At 47.9% G+C, this 26,978-nt stretch overlaps 2 protein-coding genes and 1 long non-coding RNA gene across 5 annotated transcripts in view; 2 read left to right on the forward strand and 1 right to left on the reverse strand.

Moving 5' to 3' along the window:
* Positions 1-3,573, forward strand: part of CORO1C (coronin 1C) — a 92,461-nt gene extending 88,888 nt beyond the window's left edge. For both annotated transcript variants that reach the window (XM_081168565.1, XM_081168564.1), the window contains exon 11: positions 434-3,573. In XM_081168565.1, coding sequence (XP_081024691.1) covers positions 434-553 — 120 coding nt within the window. In that variant the 3' untranslated portion in view covers positions 554-3,573. The remainder of the gene's footprint in view (positions 1-433) is intronic.
* Positions 1,618-20,123, reverse strand: LOC308572518. The gene is made up of 2 exons (XR_014001796.1): positions 19,323-20,123; positions 1,618-7,304 (listed from the first exon to the last, which is right to left on the reverse strand). It is a non-coding gene; the product is annotated as an uncharacterized lncRNA (long non-coding RNA).
* On the forward strand, positions 8,231-14,214 carry SELPLG (selectin P ligand). 2 transcript variants are annotated; one of them, XM_081168525.1, is made up of 2 exons: positions 8,231-8,574; positions 10,563-14,214. In XM_081168525.1, the coding sequence occupies exon 2, from the start codon at positions 10,568-10,570 to the stop codon at positions 12,296-12,298; it is 1,731 nt and encodes a 576-aa protein (XP_081024651.1). In that variant the 5' UTR covers positions 8,231-8,574; positions 10,563-10,567; the 3' UTR covers positions 12,299-14,214. The 2 variants fall into 2 exon arrangements, with proteins under 2 accessions (XP_081024651.1, XP_081024650.1); XM_081168524.1 differs by having other exon boundaries at positions 8,237-8,378.
* Positions 20,124-26,978: the final 6,855 nt, after the last annotated feature.

Genomic DNA, 26,978 nt, shown 5'->3' on the forward strand with positions numbered 1-26,978 from the left:
CTTCTTATATTGGGATGGGCACTTAAAAGCAGAAGCGGCCTTTGGGGCGAGACCCAGCTCCCTGCCCCTTCCCTCGTTCAGCGGAGAGCCCATTCTGGGCACGGACCAGATTCCAGGTTCAGTTAGTGGCAGAGGATGGGAAAGACCTCTGCCTGAGACATTGGGCAGCCACTGCCAGTCAGAGGAGGCAGTCTAAGGCTAGATAGTGTAATGGTCCAGCCTGGAATATGGCAGCTTCCTTTGCTCTGTGCTGAAACCTCGGCTTCTTCTCGTGGGGTTAGATCAGTGTTGGTGCAATCCAGCCTTCTTGCCGTGTGAACAAATTGCATGTGTTGGTAGTCTTCCACTCTATTTCTGCGTGGGATTTCTTCCTCCCATTATTATTCTAGTATTCACTGTTTTCCATTTCTGTCTCTCTTTCTCACTGTTGTAGCAAAACGAAGCCAAATTGGATGAAATTTTGAAAGAGCTCAAATCTCTAAAAGGCACCATCGCCCACCAAGACGAGCGCATTTCCAAGTTAGAACAGCAGATGGCGAAGATTGCAGTCTGAGAGCCCAGTGGCTGGGGGCCCGGGGAAGGAAGGAAGGACGGAAGGAAGCAGAACTCAAGCTGTGAGCCGACTGCAGGATGGGGGCTGGGGGAAGTCACTGCCATTGGGGTGGGCGTTCATTTTCCAAAGCTGCCCCAGCACAACCACCTTGGGCGCTTCCCAGTCAAGACTTTCTCCTCCCAAATTCACAAGCGCCAGCTGAAGCCAATTTGAAGCCAAACCTTTTTAGTGATTTTTTTTTTTTAATTTCCTGATGTTCTTGGTGACTGTGTGGCCATTTCAAAACTGCTGCTGTTGTGACCTGTTTCCTCTCATTGATCTGAAAGCCAACCATTCCACCTCTCCAGTGAGGAGCCAATCTGTCAGACTTCCTAGGATTCAGGACCAAAATTACGTCGTTTTTTTAAAAAAATCCTTTTAGAAATTCCTTTTTTTAAAAAAACTTTAAAGTCATGATTTCCCCCCTTTTTATTATTTTGCAGTATTTTTGCATTTTTAATCTAAAGGAACATTGCTTTGTGTGTATATGTGCCATTCAGAGAACAAAGGAATTTTGTGTAAGCCTTTTAATCTTTGAACAGTTGAAGTGGTGGGTCCACTGCCATGTCTGAAAGATCCAACCTTGAAAATAATTTCAGCTCTCTGACCTCTTACAAATGCATCCCAAACCCCTGATATCCATTCTTCTCCCCTCCCCTCCATACCATCACAGGGACTGAATGCTTTTTCCAGGGCTGAGTATTGAAGTCTGTGTTGCCATTATTCAAACTTACATTGTGTTTCTGGTTTAATCTTAATAGTGTCAAAACCTGGCATGTCGTGGTGGTTGCTAATTTTGGGTCCATGTTTCCCTTCCCATATTTGTTCTATTTATCATCTATATATAAAGTTTTAAGAATGACAGACAACCAACCATTAAGTTGTGCAAGCAGCTGAGTTGCCCTCTGGGAATATTCTCTGCTCTTCCTTCCATCCTGTGTCTAGAACTTTCATAGTTGGGTCCGGCCAGGGTTTCCTCGTTCTTGCCACTAAGGTCTTCTGAAATGAATTGTGTGTGTGTGTGCTTTTAAGTACAGTATCTATCCTGTCCCTTGAGGATTTTCAGTCCAAAATTGATTGTCCCAGGACACCCCCTTGATCTCGGTGGTGCAGGGCAACCACTCCTTGATTGTCACAGTGCCTTGGAGGCAGACAGGGAGTCAGTCTGAGCAGCTCAGTCAATGCCTGGGAAGAGCATTGGACTGGAGGAACCAGCCCAGGTAGGGATCCTTTTGGCTCCCTGGGTCACCTGATTGATCTCTGTTAGGTTGGAAGCTGCACTTGCCACCTCCAGGCTGCCTTTAGTGAAGATGAAGCCCACAAGCTGCTCCAGTGAGCAAGTTCCAAGACATTCGCCCCACTAAGAATCTGCCATAATCTCTTGCAACATCAGCTGCAGCCAAGTTCCATCGCTAGTAAACAAGAGCTGCAGGATTCTCCCCCGCCCCTCAGGGGCGTTTCTGAGCATTGGCACATAAATAGCCCCTGGCCTACTTGCTCCAGGGTGGCCTCAGGTGCTCACAAAGGGCATGAACCACAGCAGAAGAGGCCACGTCTCTCTTCGTATGAGTTCCTTAGCTGTTTTTGGTTGTGAGAATCCGAAGTGGGTCTTTCTGGCTTGGATGGATGAGGTCTTCTGCCCCTTCTTCTCTCTCCTCCTGCCACCCCACAGGGAACGTGAGGCTTTTTCATACCAAACAGGCATGGTCACATACTAGGGGCAAAGCTGGAGGCTGCTGCCAAACACGCCCAGAGCCAGTCTGCATCCATGGCTGTGTCACCTTGATGCTTTGTGCTGCAGCACTTTAAAGCATCACTTCAAGAGGGGACTCTCTGCAGGAAAGTCTGCAGTTGGCTGTGCTGGATTTGCTTTGGCTAGTCAGGATTATTCACACTGTCCCCTCGCCCCCATGGCTTCCGAGTTTTGCAGGTGTGCTGAGATCAGCTGGCACCTGGGAAAACCAGCATCTTGGAAAAGTGGTGTGGGCCAATGGATCCGTTTGGAAGGCTCTTTCTTTTAAAAGCTTTTGAGTACTGCATACTTTCCTTTTTCTTTATTTAAAACACACACCACTCTCTCTACCCACCTGGTCTAAAGAAACTGCCTTTAGGCATGGCGGTCCTGCACAGCTTCACTGGGGATCAAAATGTGTCTTTTCCGTCAGTAGTTGAAGATAGAATGTCTTAAGGTGGGGACCCCCCCCAATTGCATGTTCAAACCTCTCAGAACAAGAATGTTGTGGTCTGGGGAAGATATTTCATGCCTGTGGTGGGAAATTATGTCACGGGGGACAGCGGAGTTAACTCTCGCTGCAAATGTGCTGTTGGGGCGATGGATGTGCGTTGTTGAACAGGATCAGGTGGTCGGATGTGTGTGAAAGAAGCACCAGGGCAATTGTGGCAAATACTGTGTCGGTGGGAGTCTGTAGTTGAGGTAGTTCTGAGGTAAGTGGATGTTTGGGGTGTTTTGCGCTCGGTGGCTGGTGAGGAGGTGTGAATTTTCAGAAGGAATAAGGGAACTCGCTCCCCAGCCCAAGGGTTATTACCTTGTCCGTCTGTAAATGTTGCTTCAGTCTTATGTCCTGGAGACCTTTTTGTTTTTAAATTGGTGAGGAGGAGAGATGAGCTTTTTCTTTCCAAACGCCAGGTGTCGTCCCCTCCCAGTTTCCTACTTCCCTCTGCCCACAGCAGCGCTGGCTTTCCTGGGTGCGCTTTTCTCTCCTTTTATTTCTGAAGGGAGGGGCGTGAGAAGGGCCTCCTTGGATGTGTAGCTTGTCTTTATTTAAAGGATCTGGTGATGCCTAACCAGGCTCAGAAGGAGTCAGTGCCTGCAGCTTCTTGCGAGCTGTGATATTCCCCCCACGAGACCCAGCAAAAGGTATTCAAGAGATGCGCTCTTATAGAGTGCCCAAAGTGTTCTGTCCAAATAATTGCTTCCAATTTCAGAGATTAAAAAAAAACATTGATTACAAAAACCCAAACCGTGTTGCGCTCTGTGGTCGTCTTTTATTTTCCTCCGAAAGAGCCCAAGCGTGGGCTTCACCCCACATGTCATGCTGGAAGTAGACATTATGGCTCCTGCAAGGCTAACACAGAACACCAGAAGAGCCCCACTGGATCAGACCACATCCGTCATCCTGTTTGCCAGAAGCCTCTAGGAAGCTCACAAGCAGAACATGAGGGGAGCAGCCTTCTCTCACTCACAACCCACAGCAACTAGCATGAAGGGATAGACTTCCTCTGAACCTGGAGGTTCCATCTTTCTACCAGGCCTTAGATATTCTCCATGAATTTGTCTAGCCTAAGACAAGCTCCCTCATGCTGCCTCTTCCAGCAACATTGGACAAAGCCATTGTACTGTGTGCAGCCTTCACATTCCGGTCCCGAGCTTCTGTGGGGGTGTAGAAACGTGGAAATAAAAAGTCCACATTTTGTACTTGGAAGTTACCAGAGGTAAAGGGAGGTGGTTGCTTTCAGTTTGCAGTCGTGTGCGCTCCATAGCCCTCAGTATTTGGTCCCAAATTCACAGAACCAGTCACTGGGCATTGGGAAAGGTGGTGCTTGGTTTAGAACTGGGTTGTGGAGCCTGAGACCCACTGTGTGTGGACAGGCCACATCTCCCGCCATCTCTGCCTGTGGCTCACATGGGGAGCCTGAGAGCATTTGGAAGGCACAGGTGGCATAGCGCTGGTTGTCAAGGTCCGTAACTCAGGCAATCAATCTTGGAATTACAGAAGTGTGGCAATTAGGGTCTCAACTGGGCCAAACATCATCAAACCCATAAAAACCTGTTGCCTCTTCTCTAGAAAACAAGCACTACAGAGCAGAACACAGCATGATTTGGCTATTGATTTGTTTAAAGAATGTTCATCTCTATCTTCCAGCAGAAAAAGTTTCACACAACAGCTTGTGAATCACACACAAAAGCCACATTCTCTCAACAGGCAAACTGCTGACCATTTCAGAGTAAGCCACCAGTGCGGCACTGCCCTGAGAGCAAGAGATATGGGGGCTGGCCCAGGAGTGAGATCCCTCCCACCCCCCACATCTGTTGCATCATCTATTTGCATAAATAAGACAGGAAGTGGCATCTGAAGAGCTTGTGAAATAAATTCCTGTAAGTCCTACAGAAGCTGCCTCCCTGAAAAACAGTGGCTGTGGAAATGCAAGAGCGGAGGGGGATGACACATCGTTACTGGGGAACAATGTCTTCCTCCTTGTCTATTAATCAGGCCTGGTGAGTTTACCAATCATAATGTGTACTAGGGCTGGGTGATATCAGCTTTTCAATGTTGTGGTATATCACCAGCCAAACATCACGGTCTGGTGATACACCGCAATGTTGAAAAAACAAGCTGCATGGGCCTCAGCCTGCCAGGCGCTGGGTGAAATTGCTGCACCTCTCACCGCAGGAGCTGAGGCGGTTTCGCCCCATGCCAAGCGAGCTGGGACAAGGCAGCTTGTTTGTACAGCTCAGCTGGGGCGCGGGAGGGCTCCCCATTCCCTGCAGAGCCATCCCCGGTGCTCTCCCCGCTTGCGCAGGAGCCAGGGCCGGGGATCCCTTAGCTCAGTGGTGGCGAACCTTTTAGAGATCAAGTGCCAAGACCGCAAGACAAAACCCACTTATTTATTGCAAAGTGCCAACACAGCAAATTAACATGGAATTTACAGCAAAATCTTGACCCCGCAGGTTAGGGAACTGAGGGGACATTTTGTGGGGTGCTGTGAAATGGTGAGTTTTGATGAACAAACCTTGGAGGAGAAACCTTGTAAAGTTGACCTGAATAGTGAAATCGCCCAGGTGGGGCTTTAGCTTGGGAAGTAGGTGTGTGATGCGTCAGCTGGAGTAGTCTCAGGGGAGGGTCAGATGCCTCGTAAAGCCCAGAGTATCTAACAGGCCTTCGTCCTGGGGACCGCAGTGGGGGGGTGGGGGTGGGAGCGGCTGCCCACTTTGCCAACCCCCAGCAATGGCCCTGCTGGGGCGATTGTGAAAGTGCCCACAGAGAGGGCGCCGAGTGCTCACCCTGGCACGTGGTTTGCCACCACTGCCTTAGCTGCTTGGCTGAGTGGAGTAGCAACCACATACTCCTCAGCCGAGTGGCTTAAAGATGCAGAGGAAGGAACAAGGTGTATTGGCACCTTGCCAGCGCAGCTTTTTCCTCCCTCTGCGAGTGGGATGGCGGTTTCACTGGGCAATATATCGTTTGTGAAACCGCCACTGCTCCTGAGTCCCTCTGGTAGCAGCGCCGCTGGAAGAAGTCTACCTAAGATAAGGTATACCCAAAGAGTACCTCCATTAGAATTGTCCATTAGTCATTATGTCCATTAATTTCAGCAGGTTTCTGTGAGACAGGCTAACGGGCACTACCCGATGTGCTAAAAATTTAGGTATCCCAAAACAATATTGAAATATACTCATCAAGACAATGGAAGCAAGTAGCCAGTCAAAAGTAATAAATGAATAGCAAAGAACCTACCCACATGATACTGACATAAAAACCTTTCATGAACTCCGTATAAAAGATCGAAAGTTCAATATCCCCCCTTCTCTCTCCCCTTCTCTCTTCTCCCATCTCATCTTGTCCGTAACATTAGTGTCTCACATCAAATATAAGTGATCTGTAGAAAGGACTCTATGCATTGAAAGCAGAGACACTGTATGTACTTTTGTTACCCAAGAAAATCTTCAATAAAAACAATTTAAAACAACAACAAAAAGCAGACACAAGCAGCAATCCACGTGTGGAAGTTGCTTTTATTAAGGTGGAAAGCTATGTCCTCCTGCACAGTGAGATCTGCGGGTGTCAATTAACATCAAGTTTGCAGCAGCAATCCTGCAACTTAACGGTTGCCTATGAAACCCGGCCAAGAGAGGCTCTCCCTGGTCCAACAGAAGCCCTCTCTGCCCAGAGGTGGGGCTTCAGCCCCTGCGGTGCCCGGTTAAATGCCTTTGCCAAGCTGCCTCCCTTCAGGCATTTTAGTTTAGAGAAGAGGCAAGTAAGAGGTGATGTGGGAAAAGTTTATAAAATGCTGCCTGGCACAGAGGAAGCAGAGAGAGAAGAGTTTTTCTCCCTCTCTCACGACACTAGAACTCTCTGGAGCATCCAATGAAGCTGAACGTTGAAAGATTTGGGACACATAAAATGAAGTCCTCCTTCACGCGGCACAAAGGGAAACTATGGAGCTCCCCCAGGAGGCAGAGATGACCACCCATGTCTTTAAAGAAAGGTTTGACGAATTCATGGTGGAGGAGAGGGCTATCGATGGCCACTAGCCAGGATGGCTTTTCTCCGCAGTTGAGGCAGCCAGGCTTCTGAATCCCAGTTGCTGAAGCAGCAGCAGCAGGAGACTTTGGTGCTGCTTGCGACTTTCCCACAGGGAATCGGGCATCAGGTTGGTCACTGTGAGAGCAGGATGCTGGAGTGGATGGTCCACTGGCCTGATCCAGCAGGTGCTTACATTCTCGTATTCTCATAAGAGGACTGGGCCTTGCTCCGCTTCAAGCCCTTATGTGGACATAACCCTGGTCTGCCACGAACCACTGCAGCACCCTGGCCAGTCGAGCAAAAGACGACATATAGGGAGCTCCTTGGGTGAGACTTGTTGCACAAGTGTAGGGAGTTTCATGACAGCATTTCATGCAACACTACAGAAAGCCCTCATGCTTGAAGACAGAGGGCTGTATCCAATGTTAAGCCTCCTCTGAACAGACCTGTTGAAACAAAAGGGCATAAATAACTTCTGTCTGCTCATTTGAGTGGGCCTACTCTGAGGAAAAGTTAGTTGGAAACACCCTCCAATATATATATATAAATGTCACAGCCCAAGTGAGACTGACTAATGGTCTTCCACCAGAGTTTCCAACTTTTCCAGATTTCTTACTTTGTATTGCATGAGATAAACTGTCTTTTTGGAGCAGATATATGTCAGCTGGATCAATTTCACCTGGCTGCACATGACACCAGCCCCCATGGGAAGACCTGCCATGGGTTGCCACAAAGTAAACTCTCATTGGGCTGCCTCGTCCCTGTTGGGATACTGCTGGGACGATCTTGGTCTCCCGTGGAACAGCACCAGTCAGTCAGCGACACGAGCCTCAGATACCTTCCAAGACCCGTGCACGCTCTGTCATCAGAGTGTGTAAAACACCTCACAGTAGAAAAGGCACAGAGAGAGATGTGCAAGCAAAACGTACAGCATTTTATTCAGCATAGCTCAGGAACATAAGAAAACATGTCTGCTTGCCTCCGTGTCCAGCAAAGCAGCAGTAACACAAAAGCAACATACAAGGGAAGTTCCCAGCAGACTGTGCTGGACGTAAACAGGCATGTGATACACAACAGTCATGCCTGACCCTTTTAAGGTGGAAGGGAACTGTATCCTAACAGTCCCTAGTAGATTTCCCTTTTGAAGTTGGAAATGAGCGGAAGGGACATCACATGGTGGTGGAACAATCACAGGCCAATTTTTATATTAAAACAAATAAGTACAGTAAATGTAAATGAGTCCTGAATTGTCCCCTTCCTCCCTTTCTCTCGAGGAGGCAAACGCAGAAGGTCCTTAAAGAAAAGCCCAGCATCCGGAGGCCTGGTCTTTCTTCTTCAGGTCCCCAGGCAGAGCAAATGTAGGGCCCATAGCCCCACCTCCCGCTGTTGCACACTGCCCCCCCCCCGCCAAAGAAGAGGAAGCGGCATCATGTGTGTTCTCCAAAACCACCACAACTCTTCCGATTTCACCTCTTTCTCGTACTGCCTCACGGAAGGTTTCCTGTTTTGCCCCGCAGCAGGTAAGACAAATGGATGTGTGCGCATGGAAGTGGGTGGTTGCTTCTCTCTTTTTTGGAGCCTGAAGCCACAGACATTTGCCAAGTTCAGTCCCTTTCGCACCCGCTGCATGTCCTGTCTGTACAACTGCCGTCTCCCCTGGCTCTGTGGACAAAGGAAGCTGCCTCCCTCTCTTCACTGGGCTGTTCTGCGTTCAGGGTATGTATATTTGGGGTGGGGTGATGAAGTTGCATTTGGGGGTCAGAAGAAAGAGGGTGGCCCAAAGCTGAACTGCGGAGCAGCTTGTTTTGAGGAGATGTCCAAACCCAGAGGGACCAGTGAGAGCCTCACTCAGAGATTCAGCCTCAGGGCTGACAGTAACTCATATGGTCTACTCTTTGACTTTCCCCTGGACAATGCTTGCTCTTAAAGATTAACAAAACAGAACAAAATCCCACTGGCAGAGTTTGAGTGCATTTCAACAGTAGACTGACAGAAAGTTAAATTAAGCACTTGAAACACTTTATCTAGATGTGTATAGTAGGGTGAAATGAAATAAAAGTAGCATAGAATAAAATAAAATGGGCAGCAACATCTTCAAACTTATAGACTTGTCATAAACTCCAAAGAGGAGAATTACAGAATGTCTCTGAGGTCAGTTGCTGGCGAGTTTTGCTTGCTGCAACAACTTGGCCACACTGAAGGTTATAGATGCATTTTGACTTGAAAGCAATGAAATGACATCAAAAGCATCTGATTCTCCTGACATATTTGATAAAATGGGTTCAATGAAGATTATGTATAGATTTCAGTAAAAAGAGCCGTGCAAGAGGACACAAGTCGCCAGTTTGACCTCTCCCGTGTCATTGCGGGGGCACTTGAGTTCATGGTAGGGGATTTCTAAGTAAACCCAATTTAAATGCACGGAGCAGAATTTATTCACATTCATACTTGTTTGTCTGCTTCTTCCCCTCCTCCGCCATCCTTGTCGATTTAAGATTGCAAGGGGTCCCTGACGGGCAGGCAGGAAGGCTCCTCACGCATCTTCTTCATGCAGGAGGAGTACGATACAATAATCTTTATTGTCATTGTCCCATACAGAACAAAATTGAAAAAATCTACATCAGACATTCACTGTACATTGGACATAAGTAATTTATTTCCCAATCTGGCCTCCCTTAACCTTAAAAAACCATAAACAACCACCACCCAGCAACCATTTCGCTTTAGGGCTGGGCTCAGTTGCAAGAGAAAAATACGTAAGCATTTGTGGTTTGCTTGCTGCCCTTCCTGAAAGCGCTTTAGTGTGTATTAATTGACACAGGAAATGGGCAAGAGACCGCTCTGCTTCTAGACATGCACAAACTTTCATTCCTGCTTTGGGCATCCCAGCTAATTTAGGTGCTACAAAGCCTCATGGCATCTCAAAGCCTAACAGATTTGCAGTGGCAGCAACTCATGATGTGCTTGCATTTAAGCTTGTGTTGCAGAGTGGCTGCAGCGCATGCGCTGGCAAACTCGAGGCTGGATTGCTACAATGTGCTCTATGTGGTGCTGCCCTTGGGGCCGGTGCAGAAGGCCCAGCGGGTGCAGATTGCAGTGGCCAGACTGCATGTGGGGGCACCTGGCCTGCAACGCGTGGTGCCATGCTGAAGAGTTTGCACGGGTGACATGATGGAAACATCTTAATTGTCTGAAGCGAAATGATTTAGAGAATTGAAAAATGCCCCCCACTTATGCTGTTCTCTCCAGAGAGACTTGCCTGACCCTGAATCTACTGCTGGTTGGCACTGGGCACCAGGGGCCATTTCCTTTCCTTAATTTTAACCCTTTCAGTCCTTTAATAATGTTAGGATTGATGCTTGCTGTTCCCCTTGGCTCTTGTGAGTCGGCTGCCATGTACTGATATCAGATCTTTCCCCCCCCACCTCTACTTTCTCCCAGGATAGGGCAGAAGGGTGGGTTATTAAATGTTACAAACAAATTAAAAAGTAGCCAAGACAGACAATGCTCTGCCTGAGCCTTTAGAAGAGGGGCGAAGACCCCTCAATAACAGCCCCAAATGGCACCCCTGTTGCCCCCAATACTTAACCAAGAGTCTCTTGTGGCAGCCATTTTGAGGTGTAAGGTGGAGGGAGGTGGGGGGTTTGAGACTTGTGGACAAATATTAATATGTGTATTTGGCTCCCTTTCTCCACCCACCCCAGGTAAAATGGCTCCCTTCTGGCTCTCCCTCTGGATGGTTCTCTGGAGTCTCCTCACAGCTGGCAGTTTCAGGCTCCCAACCTTAAGACTCCTTATGCAAGATGGCGCTGCTGTTGAGGATGTGGAGTCATACAACCTCCCTGCCAACACAGGCTCTCAGTTCGCTTCCCCAGGACAGGCGGTGTGGAAGAGAGCAGGAGATGATGGCCAGGAATCCCCCCAGTTACCTTGCGGAAAGAAGGATGGTAGCTGTAAGAACCTTCCTGCGGCCACCGCAGAACAAGCCAGGAAAAGTCTCACAGTCGCAGAGGCTGCAGCAGAGAGTCATACATCTCTTGGGGAAAATTACAGCGGTGCCACTGCTGAAGTGCCTACTAATGCCACAACAACTCTAGATACCTTTGGGAAACTATCCACAGAAGTTGGCACCACCAAAGAAATAATCCATTTAAGTACCACAAAAAGCTCTCATGCTCCAGTGCCCCGTGTCCGCCGTCTTGCTCCCACAGTGGGCAAAACTGTACCTCAATCTATGCCTACTGAGACAGAAAAGGTTGTTACTGCCCTCCAAGAAACAATGATGGTTTTAGGGGTCCCTGAGAAACTGTTGGTTGGAGGAACAAGCTCTCAGTCCATGGTGGTCAGTTCAGATGTTTCCACAGCGAAGTTGAGGCAAGCCATTGGCACAACCAAACCTTCCTTCATAGCAAAGGGAAAGGTGAAATTTCCTCACTCGACTGAGAAGCCAAGCCCCACCACCGATTGGCCATTGTTGGATGATGTGACAAGCTCTCAGTCCATGGTGGGCAGTTCAGATGTTTCCACAACAAAGTTGAGGCAAGCCGTTGGCACAACCAAACCTTCCTTCATAGCAAAGGGAAAGGTGAAATTTCCTCACTCGACTGAGAAGCCAAGCCCCACCACCGACTGGCCATTGTTGGATGATGTGACAAGTTCTCAGTCCATGGTGGGCAGTTCAGATGTTTCCACAGCGAAGCTGAGGCAAGCCGTTGGCACAACCAAACCTTCCTTCATAGCAAAGGGAAAGGTGAAATTTCCTCACTCGACTGAGAAGCCAAGCCCCACCACCGACTGGCCATTGTTGGATGATGTGACAAGTTCTCAGTCCATGGTGGGCAGTTCAGATGTTTCCACAGCGAAGTTGAGGCAAGCCGTTGGCACAACCAAACCTTCCTTCATAGCAAAGGGAAAGGTGAAATTTCCTCACTCGACTGAGAAGCCAAGCCCCACCACCGACTGGCCATTGTTGGATGATGTGACAAGTTCTCAGTCCATGGTGGGCAGTTCAGATGTTTCCACAGCGAAGCTGAGGCAAGCCGTTGGCACAACCAAACCTTCCTTCATAGCAAAGGTTACTATCTCAGCCACCATCACCACCACCAAGGAGAAGCCCCGCTCAGTGACACCTCTCAGTGGCACCACCATCTTGGTAGGGAAGTGTTTACTGTGGATCTTCATCCTGGCCCTCATTGCTGGCATTTTCATAGTGGCCACTGGTGTCCTCGCGACCATGCTCTGGCGCCAGAAACGGGCCTACAAAATGAATGATCGCAACCACACAGAGATGGTGTGCATCTCATCCCTGCTAGCTGCTGAAGAAGCAGAGGAGGCCGGAGGGAGGCACCCCAGGGTGAAAAGGGTAAAGATGCTTGGGGAGAATGGATCAGAGGCGGATATGGACAACTTGACTCTGAACAGCTTCTTGCCGGAGCATTAATATGGTTCTCTGGTTCTTTCTAGAAACTCCTCACGTTCACCAGAGTTGTGTTTTACAATGTGAAGCACTTTCATGCCAGATCTACTCCATCCAGAGCTATCTTTAAAATATATGTTCTGCTACACTCACGACACATCTCTCAGTGGTGAGCAGTTCAACAGGCGAAGCACTTAGCAAAGTGTAGTTTCCTTGGAAGGAGACCACTGTCCGGAATTTCCCTGACACATCAGGGATTCGTCCGTAGAAAGTAGCGGAATTTTAAAAAATTGGTTGGCAACCCAACTGGGAAGTGGGGTTGGCAATAAAAAGAAGATGCTCATTTTCACTTTTTGTAACATGGCAGCCCTAATTTACAACGGTGTGGTGGCACGGATTTTGCACTCACACAGAAAACCAAGACCCCTCACAGCAGATCTCCAGGGAGACTGCCAGTCGCCTAGCAGAGCCCAAAACGTGACTTTTTATTTCTCTGACTCAAAACTGCCAGTTACATTTAAACAGGTGAGGAAAGTTCTGTCCCCCTCCTCTAGTTTACATTTTTCTCTTCAGAAGATGATCCTGTATCCAGAAACAACAGGGTCAGCCCCAGACATTATCTTGCCTAAGAGAAAGGAGCCGCTGCCAACCTCCTTATTCCCCAAACAGCAGCAAGGGGAGCAGAGAATTTAATCTTAGTCTCACCTGGGCAAGGAGGCCACATCCTCTGCCACACCTGAAAGGAGCTAGTTGGGGCAGGAGGGCAGGCTGTGGGGCACACTGTGTCCCCACCAACATCTCTCACTGCCTGAGGCTGCTGCTTCACCTGGCCCAAAGAAGCCATGAACGAATTATTGACTTCCCCCGGCAACCTATCACTTGCAGTCTACCTAAGAAAAGGATGTGCCAGGCAGGATAAGGCTTCTGACCTGCCACCTGTCTAAGTCCTGCACTTTGATGAACAAGTACTAGTTTCTTTTGCTTCAGGTTTGCTAGTCATAGGGCGGGGGGGGGTAAAGGATGCTGGGCTCCCACTGCAACGGCTGACCACTTGATTCAGTTACCCATCTGATATAGGAAGATTTCTGCAGACATTTACCCCACCCCCAACTTTCATGTCCACATTTTTTAAACCATACTGCTACAAACACACAATTTGTTTTTTACTAAACCAAAAATGTTAGGATTATCAACAAGCACAAATAATGTGGGATTGCAGACAAGGAAATAAACAGTGCAAATACTGTTTGCACTTGGAAAAGATTTGAATCAGTTTCCAATCAGCGCATGTCCCGCAGGAGCAATCCTGTAAGTTTTCATTTAACAAAAGTGTGTCTTCTGCAAACCTCTCTGACTGCTGTATGGCATTCTTAGGGACAGTCTAATCCTGGGGCACCCAAGCCAAGCACCCATTACGCACAGCTGAAATCAGATGTTTATCCCCCTGGGGAGGGCTGCTCCCTCCATGTGATTCACCCACCGCAGGCTGAAATGTGAGTGAGCTCTATCTCTGCCGATAAACAGTGGCATGCCAAAGGATTGTGCTAAGAAGCACTATTTTGCAGAGAGGGGATCAAGCAGAGAGAATTTGCCAGCCATGCCAGACTATGGATTTTGCTCTCCCTCTTGCCCTTACTGGAGATAAGGAGCCACGGCCCCCTTGGCTCCCCACAGATGGACTAGTTTGATCTTGTGAAGTTTCAGCTGTAAATCGGGGAGTGAAACATACAGGAAGGCAAAGATAGTGTCACATTAATGAAATCTAGAGAAAGCTAAGTCAGTTTATTTCCTGTGGTGTTTTTGGTGTGTTTACAACCTAGTATTTCTTTGGACTTCTTGAATGAATTTTGAATGTGTTTGGGGTCTGGATGTGGGTCCTAAAGATAATGTGTATTTCAAATGATGAAATATATTGAAATACAGAAGTGGCTCTAAGTTCATGCATAAGGAATCTTGGTTTTTTGGCATTCTCAATATTGGGGGTTCCTTTCCTTTCTAAGTTCACATTTCCTGAGGCATGCTTTAGAAATGCCTGCAGATGAGAGATCCAAAATTAGAAAATACATCCTTTAATAAAATGCAGTCAGGATGCACTGTCTGTCTGGCCAAATATATTGTTACAAAACTCAGGTGCTTGCCTCTCTCTCTGCCAAGCGGTGTCAGGAGCCATGGGGTCCCAGGCACCGCCACAGGGTCTGTGTCCCTTTGGAAAATAGAAAAGGCGGCGACTATCTGGCTTTAAGAAATATGATTTTCTTAAATCATATGAAATATGATTAATAAGAAATATGATTACACCTTCAGTCTGCATGGAGAGAGTCCAGATCTTACGACATGGTCGTTGCAAGAGGCAGCAATGTAGGCAACCTGCAACTAGCACCCTCCAAAGATGGATCTCAGCTCTTCTCTCTCCTTCTTCTTCCAAGAAACCCCATGCCCTCTGTCCATACCCCAGGACAGGAAGAAAGACATTCTCTTGCACGGAATGGCTCTCTATGGTTCCCTTAATGGCCCTGGCAGGCTACCCAGGAATTCTGCTGCAATTTATATTTCTCCCTTCCCATCCCTAATTATCACAATCCTAGAATTCATTAATTTCTAGGGTTTGGTGTACCCCCCCAAAAAAACCTATACCACATAGATATATATACAATCTGGACCCTATTCTGGAGTTCATGGGTGTCAAAGACCGCAGTGTGCTAGAATGGGGTAGGCAACCTAAGGCCCTGGGGCTGGATGCAGCCCAATTGCCTTATCAGTCTGGCCCGCGGACGGTCCAGGAATCAGCGCGTTTTTACATGAGTAGAATGTGTGCTTTTATTTAAAATGCATCTCTGGGTTATTTGTGGGGCATAGGAATTTGTTAATTCTCCCCCCCCCCCAAAAAAAAAGTCCAGCCCACCACATGGTCTGAGGGACGGTGGATTGGCCCACGGCCGAAAAAGGTTGCTGACCTCTGTGCTAGAAACTAAAATCTGTTTAAAAAAAACAAAAACGACCCCCCCCCCATTGCTTAGGAGTTAAAGATACAAGTCTAGAGAATCCTAGTTTTCAGCTCCACCACAGTGGGATTTCACTCTACCTTAGCAGGGGACTTTTTAAGGGCCACAGGAACACAGAAGCCTTGATTAAATTCCAATTTTGGGGAGGGAATAAAAAAAAGAAAAGAAAAGAAAAGAAAAAAAGATTAATATATAGTTCCACACAGAAGAGACAAAACTAGTGGGATATTCAGCTTAGAATTAGAAAAAGTAGACTTAGCTATCTGGTTGAACCCAGTTCAGGTTATTCAGTTTTAAAAGTTTGGGTATTTTAGGTGGAAAGGAGTGACATGAAAGCTTAAAGCCTAAGGGTAGGACTCAACGGAAAAAAGCAACTTTCAGTTCTGTTTAAAACCAGTGAAAGAGGACTTTAGTATTTAAAAACTAGAGTATACCTTACAATTTAAAATGGAAGGTAACGGAAAAAACCCAGATCAAGGGTGGTGTAGGCGTCATTTAACATTGTTAAGTGTGGTTTGTGCATTACAGTCAACAGGCTTCAGTCCAAGTTTCAGCTTTCAGTTCAGTATAAAGCCAGTCAAAAGCTAGTTTCCTTTTTAAAATAAAACCCCCACAGGGAGTTCATCCCTACTTAATCACCTCTCTTGACTGATTCCCTAACAAATCTCCTGGGGGTCCCCCTGGATCCTCGAGGCTCAGGTGGCCTCAGTGGCCCGGAGTATCTTCCTTCGGCTTCGGCTGGTGGCCCAGCTACGCCCCTACCTGGACAGGGATAGCCTAACTCCTGTTGTCTATGCTCTGGTGCCCTCAAGGTTAGATTACTGAAGTAGGGCTGCCTCTGAAGACGGTTCGGAAACTTCAGCTGGTGCAGAATTCAGTGGTCAGGTTGCTCACCAGAGCAAGACGGTTTGAGCATCTTACACCGATCCTGGTCCAACTGCACTGGCTACCAGTTAGTTTCTGGGCCAATTCAAAGTGCTGGTTTTGACCTATAAAGCCTTAAACGGCTCAGGACTGCAAGACCTCAAGGACCGCCTGTTTCCATATGAGATCATAATCTGTGCTCACTCCCTGTGAGGTCAGGAGGGCAACAACACGAGAGTGGGCCTTTTCTGTGGTGGCTCCCCATTTGGAACGCTTGCCCCAGAGGTGTTCACCTGGTGCCTTCATTATACATCTTTAGGCAGCCAACAAAAACATTCCTCTTTAACCAGACCTTTGGGTGACTGACATCCGATGCACTTTTAAAGGTGGTGTGGAAGGGGGGATTATTGGGTTGTTTTTGTTTTTATGTGTTTTGTATTTTTTATATTGTAATTTTACATTGTGAACCCTTAGGAGAAGGGGGGGGGCAATGAACCAACAAAAATAAGGTACCTGTTTACTTGATCCTGACACAAAAGCTTTATACTACTTTATACAAAGCTTTATACTTTATATATTACTGCAATGTTGTTTGCATTCGTCTGTGTGAGGAACAACCAAGTGACCTCCCTGGGTGCAAACCTGGGCAGTGTGTTGGGGGGGGGCTGCCCAGTCTACAATACGCCCCCCCCCCCGGCCTCACCAAAGGAAAGCACAGCCCGACATTTGGCACCAGCTTGGCCACACGAGTTGCCAGTAGGAGGCAAACCAGGCACCCTCTGCCTTAGAGTCTCCACCCTGGATTTGTGGAGGGTTTTCTCCTGAGCCTTTTCTTCTCCTGAAGATATCCTGCCAGGCGGTGAAGGTTTAAGAGTTTTCCTTCTGCTAGATGGGCTCCTTTCCCAGGCGGACGAGCCCCATCTGCCCCTCACTTCCCTCTATGGCATGGGCAGAAACCGCTTTCTCGACCATTGGACCCACTCTTGGTCTCCTCTGCTCAATCCGCCAGAGCCTGTCTTCACATGCAGGGAAGTCCCTAACTCCCCGAGGGTTTGAGACCCGTCAGCTCCTCCTCCCTCTCCCACATATCGATTCTGGGCTCTTCCTGCCAAGATCAAAAGTTACGGGGTTGTTGGGGACAGCGGCAAAGTCCCAAGGCAATCAATTGTGAGGCCTGTGGGGAGGGATGGCTCAGGGTGGCCGAACAAAGCAAAGCTAGCCTGGGGCCAAGTGAGACGACAGACATCTCTTCCAGGCCTGCGCTTTCTGTTCTCCCTTCAAGAGTGGAGACGGAGCAGAAGGGGAACCAGGAGCTGTGTAGCAGAAATGAAAGTGCGTTGGTGGCGTCAAAGTGGGAGCAAGGCTGTTTCTGTGTCACGGTGGGGTCAGGTGGCCAAGGGGGCCTTGGCCATTTCTCTCTCACCCCCTGTCTGATACTCCTCTGAAGAGTCATGGCTCCCCCAAATGATTCTGGGAGCTGTCCTTTGTACTGAGTCTAGGAGCCAACTCCTAGGGGCCAAGGTCCCTTCAGCCCTCCAATAAAATAATTGAGGGGGTCACCCCCAAAGTTGACGGGCATTGCCGTTCAAATGGTGTGGCCATGTCATGTGATCAATTATGCAGGGGGGCTTACCTGCCCCCTCCCCAATATTTTATTCAAGCGGGCACCCCTGGTTAGTTACACAGGAGAATGTGCCAATTCAGAGCGCCACTGTTGAAGGGATGGTGAGGGTTTGCAAACTCATGTGTGGGTTTGTGTTTTTGTGGATGTGTATCAGTGCACTGATGTATGTGCATTTATTTTATGGGACTTGGATTTCTTTTACCAAAAGCCATGGCTATTGAAAGTGTCCTGAGCTGGCCCATTGGCACACCTCGCCCGGGAGGGTCTGTCAGGCCATATTTTGCTGGGCTCCAACTTCCAGTCCCCCCCCCCGAAGGCTGGCTGCAGCTCCTGGGAGTTGTAGTCCAAGGCACCTGGAGGGCACCAGGCTGGCGATGACTGATTTAAAGCAGACTCAATCCTCTTTAATCATATGTCATTAAATGTAATAATTCTTTAGTTTTTTCAGTTTGTGTATTAAAACAATACATGTATTTGGTACGTATTTCTGATGTTGCTGTGCTTGCTGAATATAAAACAAAGATTTAAAATGTTTTTTGGGGAAAGAGCCCTTCCAGAACAGAACATAGGTTTGGCCCCTGACTTCCTGTTGCAGCTAGCCAGGTACCTCTGCTAAACCCTCAAGCAGAACAGGAAAGCCACCAAGGCTTCTGTTGCTGCTGCTCTCCCACAAATGGTACTCACAGGTAGACTTCCTCTGGAGCTGGAGGTTTCACTCAGCAATGGTGATTATTAACAGTGTTGATAATCCTCTCTGAAAATGAAGGAGGGCTTAGTGTGCATCAATGGCTTTCAAAGCAGTCATTCAGTAAGATGCTAAAAACTCTCATTGGCTTCTTGGGATTGGCAGGTTTTATTCAAACAGACCCTTGCTGATAGGTGTGCGCACATTTTTATCATGGTTGCTTCCTTTTCTGTAGAAGAGGATCTTGGCTGCAACAGCCGAGGAGGGTCTTGCGTCTTTTTCTGGTAGTTTGCAAGAGAAGTGAGATGAGTCATAGCCAAGACTCCCTTGTATCTGATGTGACGTTGGAGAGGGGGAAAAGGTTTCTCAGAATGACACAGGAAAGCCTCAGAGGCTTGTGGCTGAGTAGCCACCACGGCCCTGATCCTGCATTTACCAAAGCCCCAACCCTTCAGCAATCAGCAATATCACCCCCGCCCCCTGGCAATGCTTGCATTAGGAGAGGGACTTTCAGAGTATGTTTTTTTTAAAGCAACAACGTCTTTCATCTCCAAGGTACACAGGGTTTGCATGCACACACCCAAGACCTCAGTGCTGAATACATTCTGCAATCTGAATGAATCATAACACCAGTGAATTTGCAATTCTCAGCTAGTACTTCACATTCTTTTTGGAGAGAGAGGTTTTAGGTTTGGAAGACAGATGCCTACTCTCCAGTAGCAGAGTTAAGCACAATGGCAATCGCGACCAAGCACATTAAAACTTAGATCTTCATCTGCCCTCCTCCAACTTTAAACAAATGCTCCCCATGAAATGCTTAGGCTAGAATAAATCACAGACATGTAGCTCTGCAAATGTCTAAATTTTACTCACAGAGTGTCTGAAGTTCAGGAAACAAGTCTCCATGCTTGGCAATAAAACAATAAAAAACCCAAGGAAATAACTTGGTTTCCTTGTAAAAAAGATCATGTTGTCTTTAGGTTAGCAAAGATGCAAGCTGTAAAACCTCATTCTAGAAGGTTCTGTTCACTTGCAGGGAGCCATGACTGCATGGCTCCTTCTTTCCTTGTTCCAGGAAGTAGGAAGAGAAAAAAAGAATGAGAGGGAATAGATTTTTCATCCATGATCTATGAAATCTCTTGCAGTCTCCAGATTATTAAGAATATGAACAGCAGTTTCACCTTTCTTTGTTTGAATCATTTGAAATCTGAAATATTGTCCAAGACAACTGATACTGCCATATCATTCTGTCCATTCCATTTCTCTTTTCCTGCTGTGGCTTCTCACCTCCTTCCTCTTATGTATTGAAAAATGTGTTTATTTGAAATAATCTTGCTTCTAATCTTCTCCACTGGACCCTGTCGTCCTCTGTAAGAATGGACAGTTTAAGGTTTGCCTCAGAAATGAAATTCTCACTAGCTCAAAAAATCCAAAGCTGGAAAAATTCTCAAAATTCGGAAATTGAGAAAAATCTGCCAAATTCAAATGTACTTCAAACTTAAACTTCAGAATGAAAATCTTCACTGCCCAACCACTGTTCTGCTGTGGGATTGATGTGGCGTGGGGGTGGGGATCCCTTTACAATTGGAGACGTCATCATGCGCTTGCCAGGTGGTGCAACACCACCGCCTGGTGGCCAAAAACTCAAAACGCAGGACCTAACCCTTTAAACAAAGTAAGAACACAGAAGTCTGTAATGCAAGAAAATAAAAATATTGTTTATTTACATAAAGCTGCAGGCTCAATTCAAGCACAAAATAGCAGTGAAATATTCAGGCCAAATATACTTCTAGATTACAAAACAGGTGGTTTAGCTCAAAGATGGAGCCTGTGCTTTGGGGAGCACAGCCCCTGCAGCCTCTCCCTACAGCTGCATGGCGAGAAAGAGAAAGCTCTGAGGACCTTTTCCCGGAGAGGGATGTGGATTTCAGCACTAAGATTTGAGTTCAGGACTCTGCCTCTGCCTCTTATCAAGAGATCTCCTCCAGCTGCATATTCTGTACATTCACTTGGCCCTAGCTTTGGGAGCTGATATCTCTTTACACTTTCAGTTGTTGATTTATTCCAAGTGCTGCAATTCAAACCAGATGTTCTCTGTTTAAGGAGGAGACCAAACTAAGCTTCCATTAACAGGGCAGACATGGAGTGAAGATTTTGAAAAAGCACCAGAAGAAGGTATGAGGCTTCTGTTCTTCCATCTTGGGGAGTGGCATCCGCAGAAGTCTAGTGTCCAGATCAAGGGAAGTAAAAGTCCCACTCTCTTCTGCCTTGGTCAGACCACACTTGGAATAAAGTGTGCAGAAGAGGGCAACTAAGATGATCAAGGATCTGGAAACCAAGCCTTATGAGGAACGGTTGAAGGAGGTGGGCATGTTTATCCTAGAAAAGATGAAACTAAGAGGAATATGACAGCCATCTTCAAAAGTCTGAAGGGCTATATGGAAGATAGAACAAGTTTTTTTTCCTCCTGCTCCCGAGAATAGGACTTAAACTAATGGTTTCAAGTTACAAGAAAGGAGATTCCGACTAAACATTCAGAAAAACTTTAGCTGAGATCCCTGCATTGCAGGGGGTTGGACTAGATGACCCTCGGGGGTCCCTTCCAACTCTACGATTCTATGATTTCATGTAATAAGCCGCTTTCTTTCTTTCCTGGTGTGTCTAACTACTGTATGGGACATGATTATGGGTAAAAATGTCTTCATAACGGGAGCATGTTTGACTCCAACAACAGATCCTAAACTGCTTGGGAATGTGTGTAGAGATATGTGGGAGTGCTCAGCACACCTGTAGGTTCAAATGCACACCTCATGGCAAGGCCATTGGTGCGTCTGGTCCTCAGTGTTATCTGAGACTGAGAGAGTCTCCAAGGGCTCTGGCAGGCAGAGACAGGCAGTTCCCATCCTCTGCTGCCAAAGACACTTTGAAAAGCGAAGCCTGTGGGGACTGAACCAGGAGGACTTCTGCCTGCAAAAGGAGTGTTCCCACCCCTCAGCCTGGCTCCCATTTGCCTTGCTGCATCTGTCTTGCTGAAAGGCCAGCTACGTCTGGCTCCTCCTTGCCTCAGAATATTTCTGTTCCTGTGGCTCATTGCAATACCTGAGCTTGCTCCCCCCTCCAGGCCCCTTTCCTTTGGCGTCATGTCTTTCACATGGCAAGGGGGAAGTCAGGAACTGCCTTATCACTGACATTTGTAAGCTACTCTGGGAGCAGTTTGGGGCTAAAGAGCGTGATAAAAACAATTTAGGAACCTGCTTTACAGAGAGCGGACCATCTCACTTAGTATTGTCTCCCCTGACCGGCAGCCACTCTTTGAGGCCAGTAATTGAACCTCAGACCTGTGTGTGAAGCAGGCACTCTGCACGCGCTTAGCAAAAGACCCCTCCAAAACCAGTTCTCTTTTACTTGTGTTGAGAGATGCCCCACTGTATTTTGTAAGCCCCAGTCAGGATTCCAACATTTGATTGGACCTATTGAGTTGGCTGTGTGAAAGTTACTGCTTCATGAAACCTGCCCTGACCTTTGCAGCTTCCTGCTCTTGTGTTCTGACTGCCGTCCTCTCTCCCACCAGATCCCCACCCCAAACTTTGCAAACCTAGGTGGGCAGAGAGGTTGCCATGTCAACCAGTTCCTGCCAGTGTTAAATGTTGCCTTGCCGTTTTAGAGTTTGAAGGTGCTCTAGAGGAGTTCCTCTGAAATATGTCTTGGGGTGTGGCTTTAGCCCCCAGAGCAATTGCCCCTCAGAAGCCAAATAGCCTCCCACAGGAGCAGTGATGGCCACCAATGTGGATGGCTGCAAAAGACAATTGGACAGATTAGTGGAGAAGTCTACCAGGGGCTCCTGCCTCCACCTTCAGAGGCAGGAGATGCTTCTGAATCCCACTTGCTGGAAGCCACAGCAGAGGAGAGGGCTCTGGTGCTGGAATCCTGCTGGCTGGTTTTGCACAGGAATATGGTTGGCCAGTAGGAGAATAGGATGCAGGATGGGAGGGGCCCTTGGCCTGATCCTGCAGGCTCTTCTGATCTTACACATAGTTGACTCTCCCCTTGCTTTTGAGAGAGGAAGGTTTAAATCAGGCACTCATATTAGCTGACTTTCATCCAGGGGCTGCAAGACTCTTGACCGCAGACCAGAGCAGAGCCATTGTTGGAGGCAGGAGTGCTTCTGAAGGGCAGCTGCTGAAAATCGCAGGTGGGCAGAGCAGGGGGCTGGACGAGAAGAGGTTCTTCTGTTTTGCTGTGGCCTTTGGAGCCGTTCTGTGTTTGTGCATTCTTCCTGTGTTTTGAATATTTTCCGCCTGAGGTTCATGCTCTCTCTCGCCATCCCCCTGGTGAATGTAAACGTCAAGCAAAGAAATAAATCAGCATCTGCTCAGCTTCTGTGGCCAGAAGCATTCTGCTCATTAGGTGGGGAGCTCTGGGGCACAGCGACTCTGCTGATTGCAGGATCTGCCCATCTTTGCCTCATTTTTTTTTGCAAATTGAGAATCAAAGTGGAGAAACTTCAGACATTAGCTGTGGTGGCTTTGCCTCCTGGTAGCTGGTGGGGGTGGGAGCGTCAAAGCCAAGAGGCCTGGTCCACACATGTGGGCTTGATAGTTTGTGGGTGGCAGACCACTCCACTTCTCTCCATTTGTTTTTGTGCTCAGTTGCAACAGCAGAGACTTAAACCTGCCACAATGTAGAAAGTACTATTTGATCTCAGAGGTGCAGCAAGCTGCTTGGTCCATGGTGAAAGCACTTTGCACATGCTCAGAGGGAATATTTTATTGCGATTCATTTAAAAAAATCAGAGCAGTTTACAACAATTATACACGAAACAACACAATAAAAACCCTGTAAAAATATTTTAAAAATCAGGAATCAGAAACTATTGTGGAAATTTGGATTCTTAATTGCCTGCATAAGCCTGGCAGAATAGAAGTTTTTTTGCAGGCATGTACAAGTTAAAACAGAAGGTGCCTGCTGAATCTCTAGTGCCAGAGAGTTCCACAGGACTGCTGGGGTGATAACATTACAGGCTCAGTTTCTTGTAGTTGTCAAACAAGCCTCGCCAACTCCCAACCAGCAATGCTCCTGCAGATGATTTCTGTGGTCGAGTTGGGATGTAAGGAAGCAGGCGGTCCCTGAAGTGCCCAAAGTTGTTTGGGGCTTTGAAAACTGAGACAAGGACCTTTAACCTGGCTCAATAGCAGATGGGCAGCCAGTGCAGATGTTTGGATAATGGTATCAAATATTGTCGGCCAGCTGCCCCCTTCAGCAGTGTGGCTGCTGCATTCTGCAGCTGGAGCTCCCAAGCCAGCCCCAAGGGGAGCCCCACAGAGAGCGCAAGGGAGCAATCCAGCCTTGAGGTTTCAAGCCCATGGGCCACAGTCGTCATGCTGCTGCAAGTGTTTGGGTGCATCTGTGGGGGGGGGGAGCCTCTGAACTTCATATACTGTTCTTTCTGTGCCAACCTGTGCCAATTTCCCTTCAGTCTAAGATTCTTAGTTACCTTTTCTCAAACACTCCTTTTCGTCACAGGAAAGTCGTTCTGCCCACTTGATTGATTGCTTAGATCCATCTAACGTATAGATATTGCCACTGAGGTTGTTCCCCATTATGTCAACAATTGCATTATTTAAGGAGTGCCTGCCTTTAGGCTCTTGCATCTGCATTCCCCTTTCTGCAAACATGAGAGGTTTGTGGCTCTATAATGACCACCCGTGCTGGCGACGGCTGTTCTGGGGGACAGAAATACACCCTCAAGCGCCAACCAGGCTTTTTTTGAAGGCCTACGTGTTTCCACAATTAAAACATCCAGCGCCAAAACGCACACATCACAGGCATTCTTGCTGCTTTGGAGCCAGAGGGTTGTGTCTCTGGCTCTCTGCGTCTCTTTTTAGACTCCCAACTGAAATAGCAGATGCTCTAAGTTTTCCACCATCCAACAAGATGCAAAAACTCTGTTTCCATAGATAGACGCAGAGGGAGGGAGCAGAAAGTGGCTTTGTGGAAACTGGATTTTTAAAAAAAATGTCCACAAAGTTTCTTTTTACAGACTGTGGTTCTTTTTTCATGTGAATGTGGAGGGTGGGGTGCTTGGCTGGAGTAGTGCTCTGCTTACAAGGCAGAATAGCCAGACAACGACCTTTTCTCATCCCCTGGTTGGGCATACTGACTTTTTCATTTTAAAGCGTCAGCTCAAATTCTGTTGCCTGTATAAATTCTGCATATTTGACCAAAGCTTTTCTGCAGTTTAACTCTGGAACTCCCTGCCACAGGAGGCAGTGATGGCTACCGACTTGGATGTCTTTAAAAGAGGATGGGACAAATGAATGGAGGAGGAGAGGACCCTTGATGGCTCCTCGCCAGGATGGCCGGGCTCCGCCTACACAGGAGGAGGAGGAAGCAGACACTTCTGAATCCCAGTTGCTGGAAGCCACAGGAGAGCTGCTCTTTTGCTCAAATCCTGCTTGGGGAATGTGTGGGGTTCCCGTGAGAACAGGATGCTGGACCAGATGGGCCCTTGGCCTGATCCTGCAGGCGATTATTTTCATCAAATGACTAGTGATGAATGGACTGCCTCCTCTGATATGTTCCTGCCTGGATCTTGAGATTGGAAGGCTTTCCTATGTGCCCCCACCAAGGTCACATTCATACCATACATTTAAAGGGCCATGCTACTACTCTGAACAGTCATGGCTTCCCCCAAAGGATTCTGGGAGCAGCAGTCAGATGGGCCGGGTACAAATAATAAAATTATTAATAAAGGGTCGAATTCCCAGAGTGGTTTAACAATCAATCCTCGTCACCGAGAACCCTTGGAAATGTAGCTCTTGGAGAGGAAGGGGGTCTTTGCTTAGCACCCTTAACAAACTATAGTTCCCATAATTCTTTGAAGGAAGCCATGGCAATTTCAAGTGGTATCTCAGTGCTTTAAATGTGTCGTGTGAAGAGGATAAAATGGAATTCACACCCAAACACCCGCTGCATGTCATCCTACCCAAGGCTTTCTAAAAGGATAACATGTATTGGGGGAAATAGCTGCATAAAGTTTTCTGCTACTTGGCTTGGCCACTCTATCCCCCATCCCACCTCGCCTGCCTCCATATTTTCATCCCTCCCCAGTGCCCATAATAATGCCAACAGCCAGTCTGAATTTTCAAAACAGTGGCCTCTTGGTCACACATGAAGAGAGCAGATGTGATCCACCAGGCAGGCAGCAATGCCTTGGAAAGGCTTTCGGAAAGAGCGGAGCTCATGTTTGTCCTCTTCGTGTGGGCAAGTGGGATTTTAAAAATGCCTCGTCCCTTTTGTACAACAGCGATTAAGAGCAAGAGGGCCTGGCTGCATTTAGAGCAGGATCTTACCACTTAAACTGAACCCAAGAATCCTGGGAAATGTAGTTTGATAAGGGAGACCCTATTCCCCTCACAGAGCTTCAATTCTCCAGTGGTTTAAACATCAATCCCTTTGCCCAAGGAACTCTGGGAACTCTGGCTCCACTTCCCAGCACCCTTAACAAACTACACTTGCCAGGATTCTTTGGGGGTGTTGGATATGTGTGTTTAAATCTGTGGTGTGCATCTGCTCGCAGCGGTGGCTGTGGGGTCTCTGGGAAACCCACAGTAGAGGCACGGGTGGGCATCACTGCCACCCCACCAGGCCCAACACCTGATGAACTATGGCCCCAAACAGTCCATTTAGGTGCTGTGCCAGAGAAATCACTAGTATAAGGTTAACAGTATAAGGTTACCTCGTTTCCTGGGGACAGTCCCTGGATTTACAAATCAGTCCCCCTGAAGAAATCCATCGATTTAGTAGGAAGTTGAAAAGAGTTCATTGAAAAAAATCTGGTAACCTTACACTTGTAGGCATCTTAACTGATTTGTCTATTACAGTGTTTCCCAACCTTTTTTGGGCAAAGGCACACTTGTTTCATGAAAAAAATCTCGAGGCACACCACCATTACAGCCCCGTGACGTCAGCGCGCAGCGTCATGCCGGGAGGGACATGAATTGCTAGCAAATTACATAATCACCTCCTTGAGGGCTGGCTCATCTTCTCCGAAGGCAGAACCCCATTAATTAACAGCACAGACTCACACCATAGCCAAGACGAGGGGGGGAAACCTCAGTCATGCACAGTCATGCACATGTGGGGGCTAAATGAGGACGAAGACCGGGCAGAGAGCAGGGTTCAAATCACCCCACCTGGCCAGGACAATCCCTGGGTGCTCCCTTGGGCCACTCGCCTGACCCACCTCGCAGGGCTGTTGTTGCGAGGATAACACGGGGAGAACCACGCGCGCCCCCGGGAGCTCCTTGGAGGAGAAAGCGGGCGATGAATGCAATGCACGAAATATATGAGAGGCGACCAGGTTTTGCAGGTGAGGGGCCCCCGCCAGCCTCCGCTTCCAACACCCGGTGCAACGACGCCGAAGTTTCCCCCCGGGCTCAGCTCGGGGAGCAGCGCTGCTCCCCCCGGCTCCCCTCCGCCCTCCCGGCTCTCTCTGCCGCCCACTGGGGACCCCCCTCACCTGCCAAG

The sequence above is a fragment of the Podarcis bocagei genome (genome assembly GCF_964188305.1).
Source record: "Podarcis bocagei genome assembly, chromosome: 13".
NCBI lineage: Eukaryota > Metazoa > Chordata > Lepidosauria > Squamata > Lacertidae > Podarcis > Podarcis bocagei.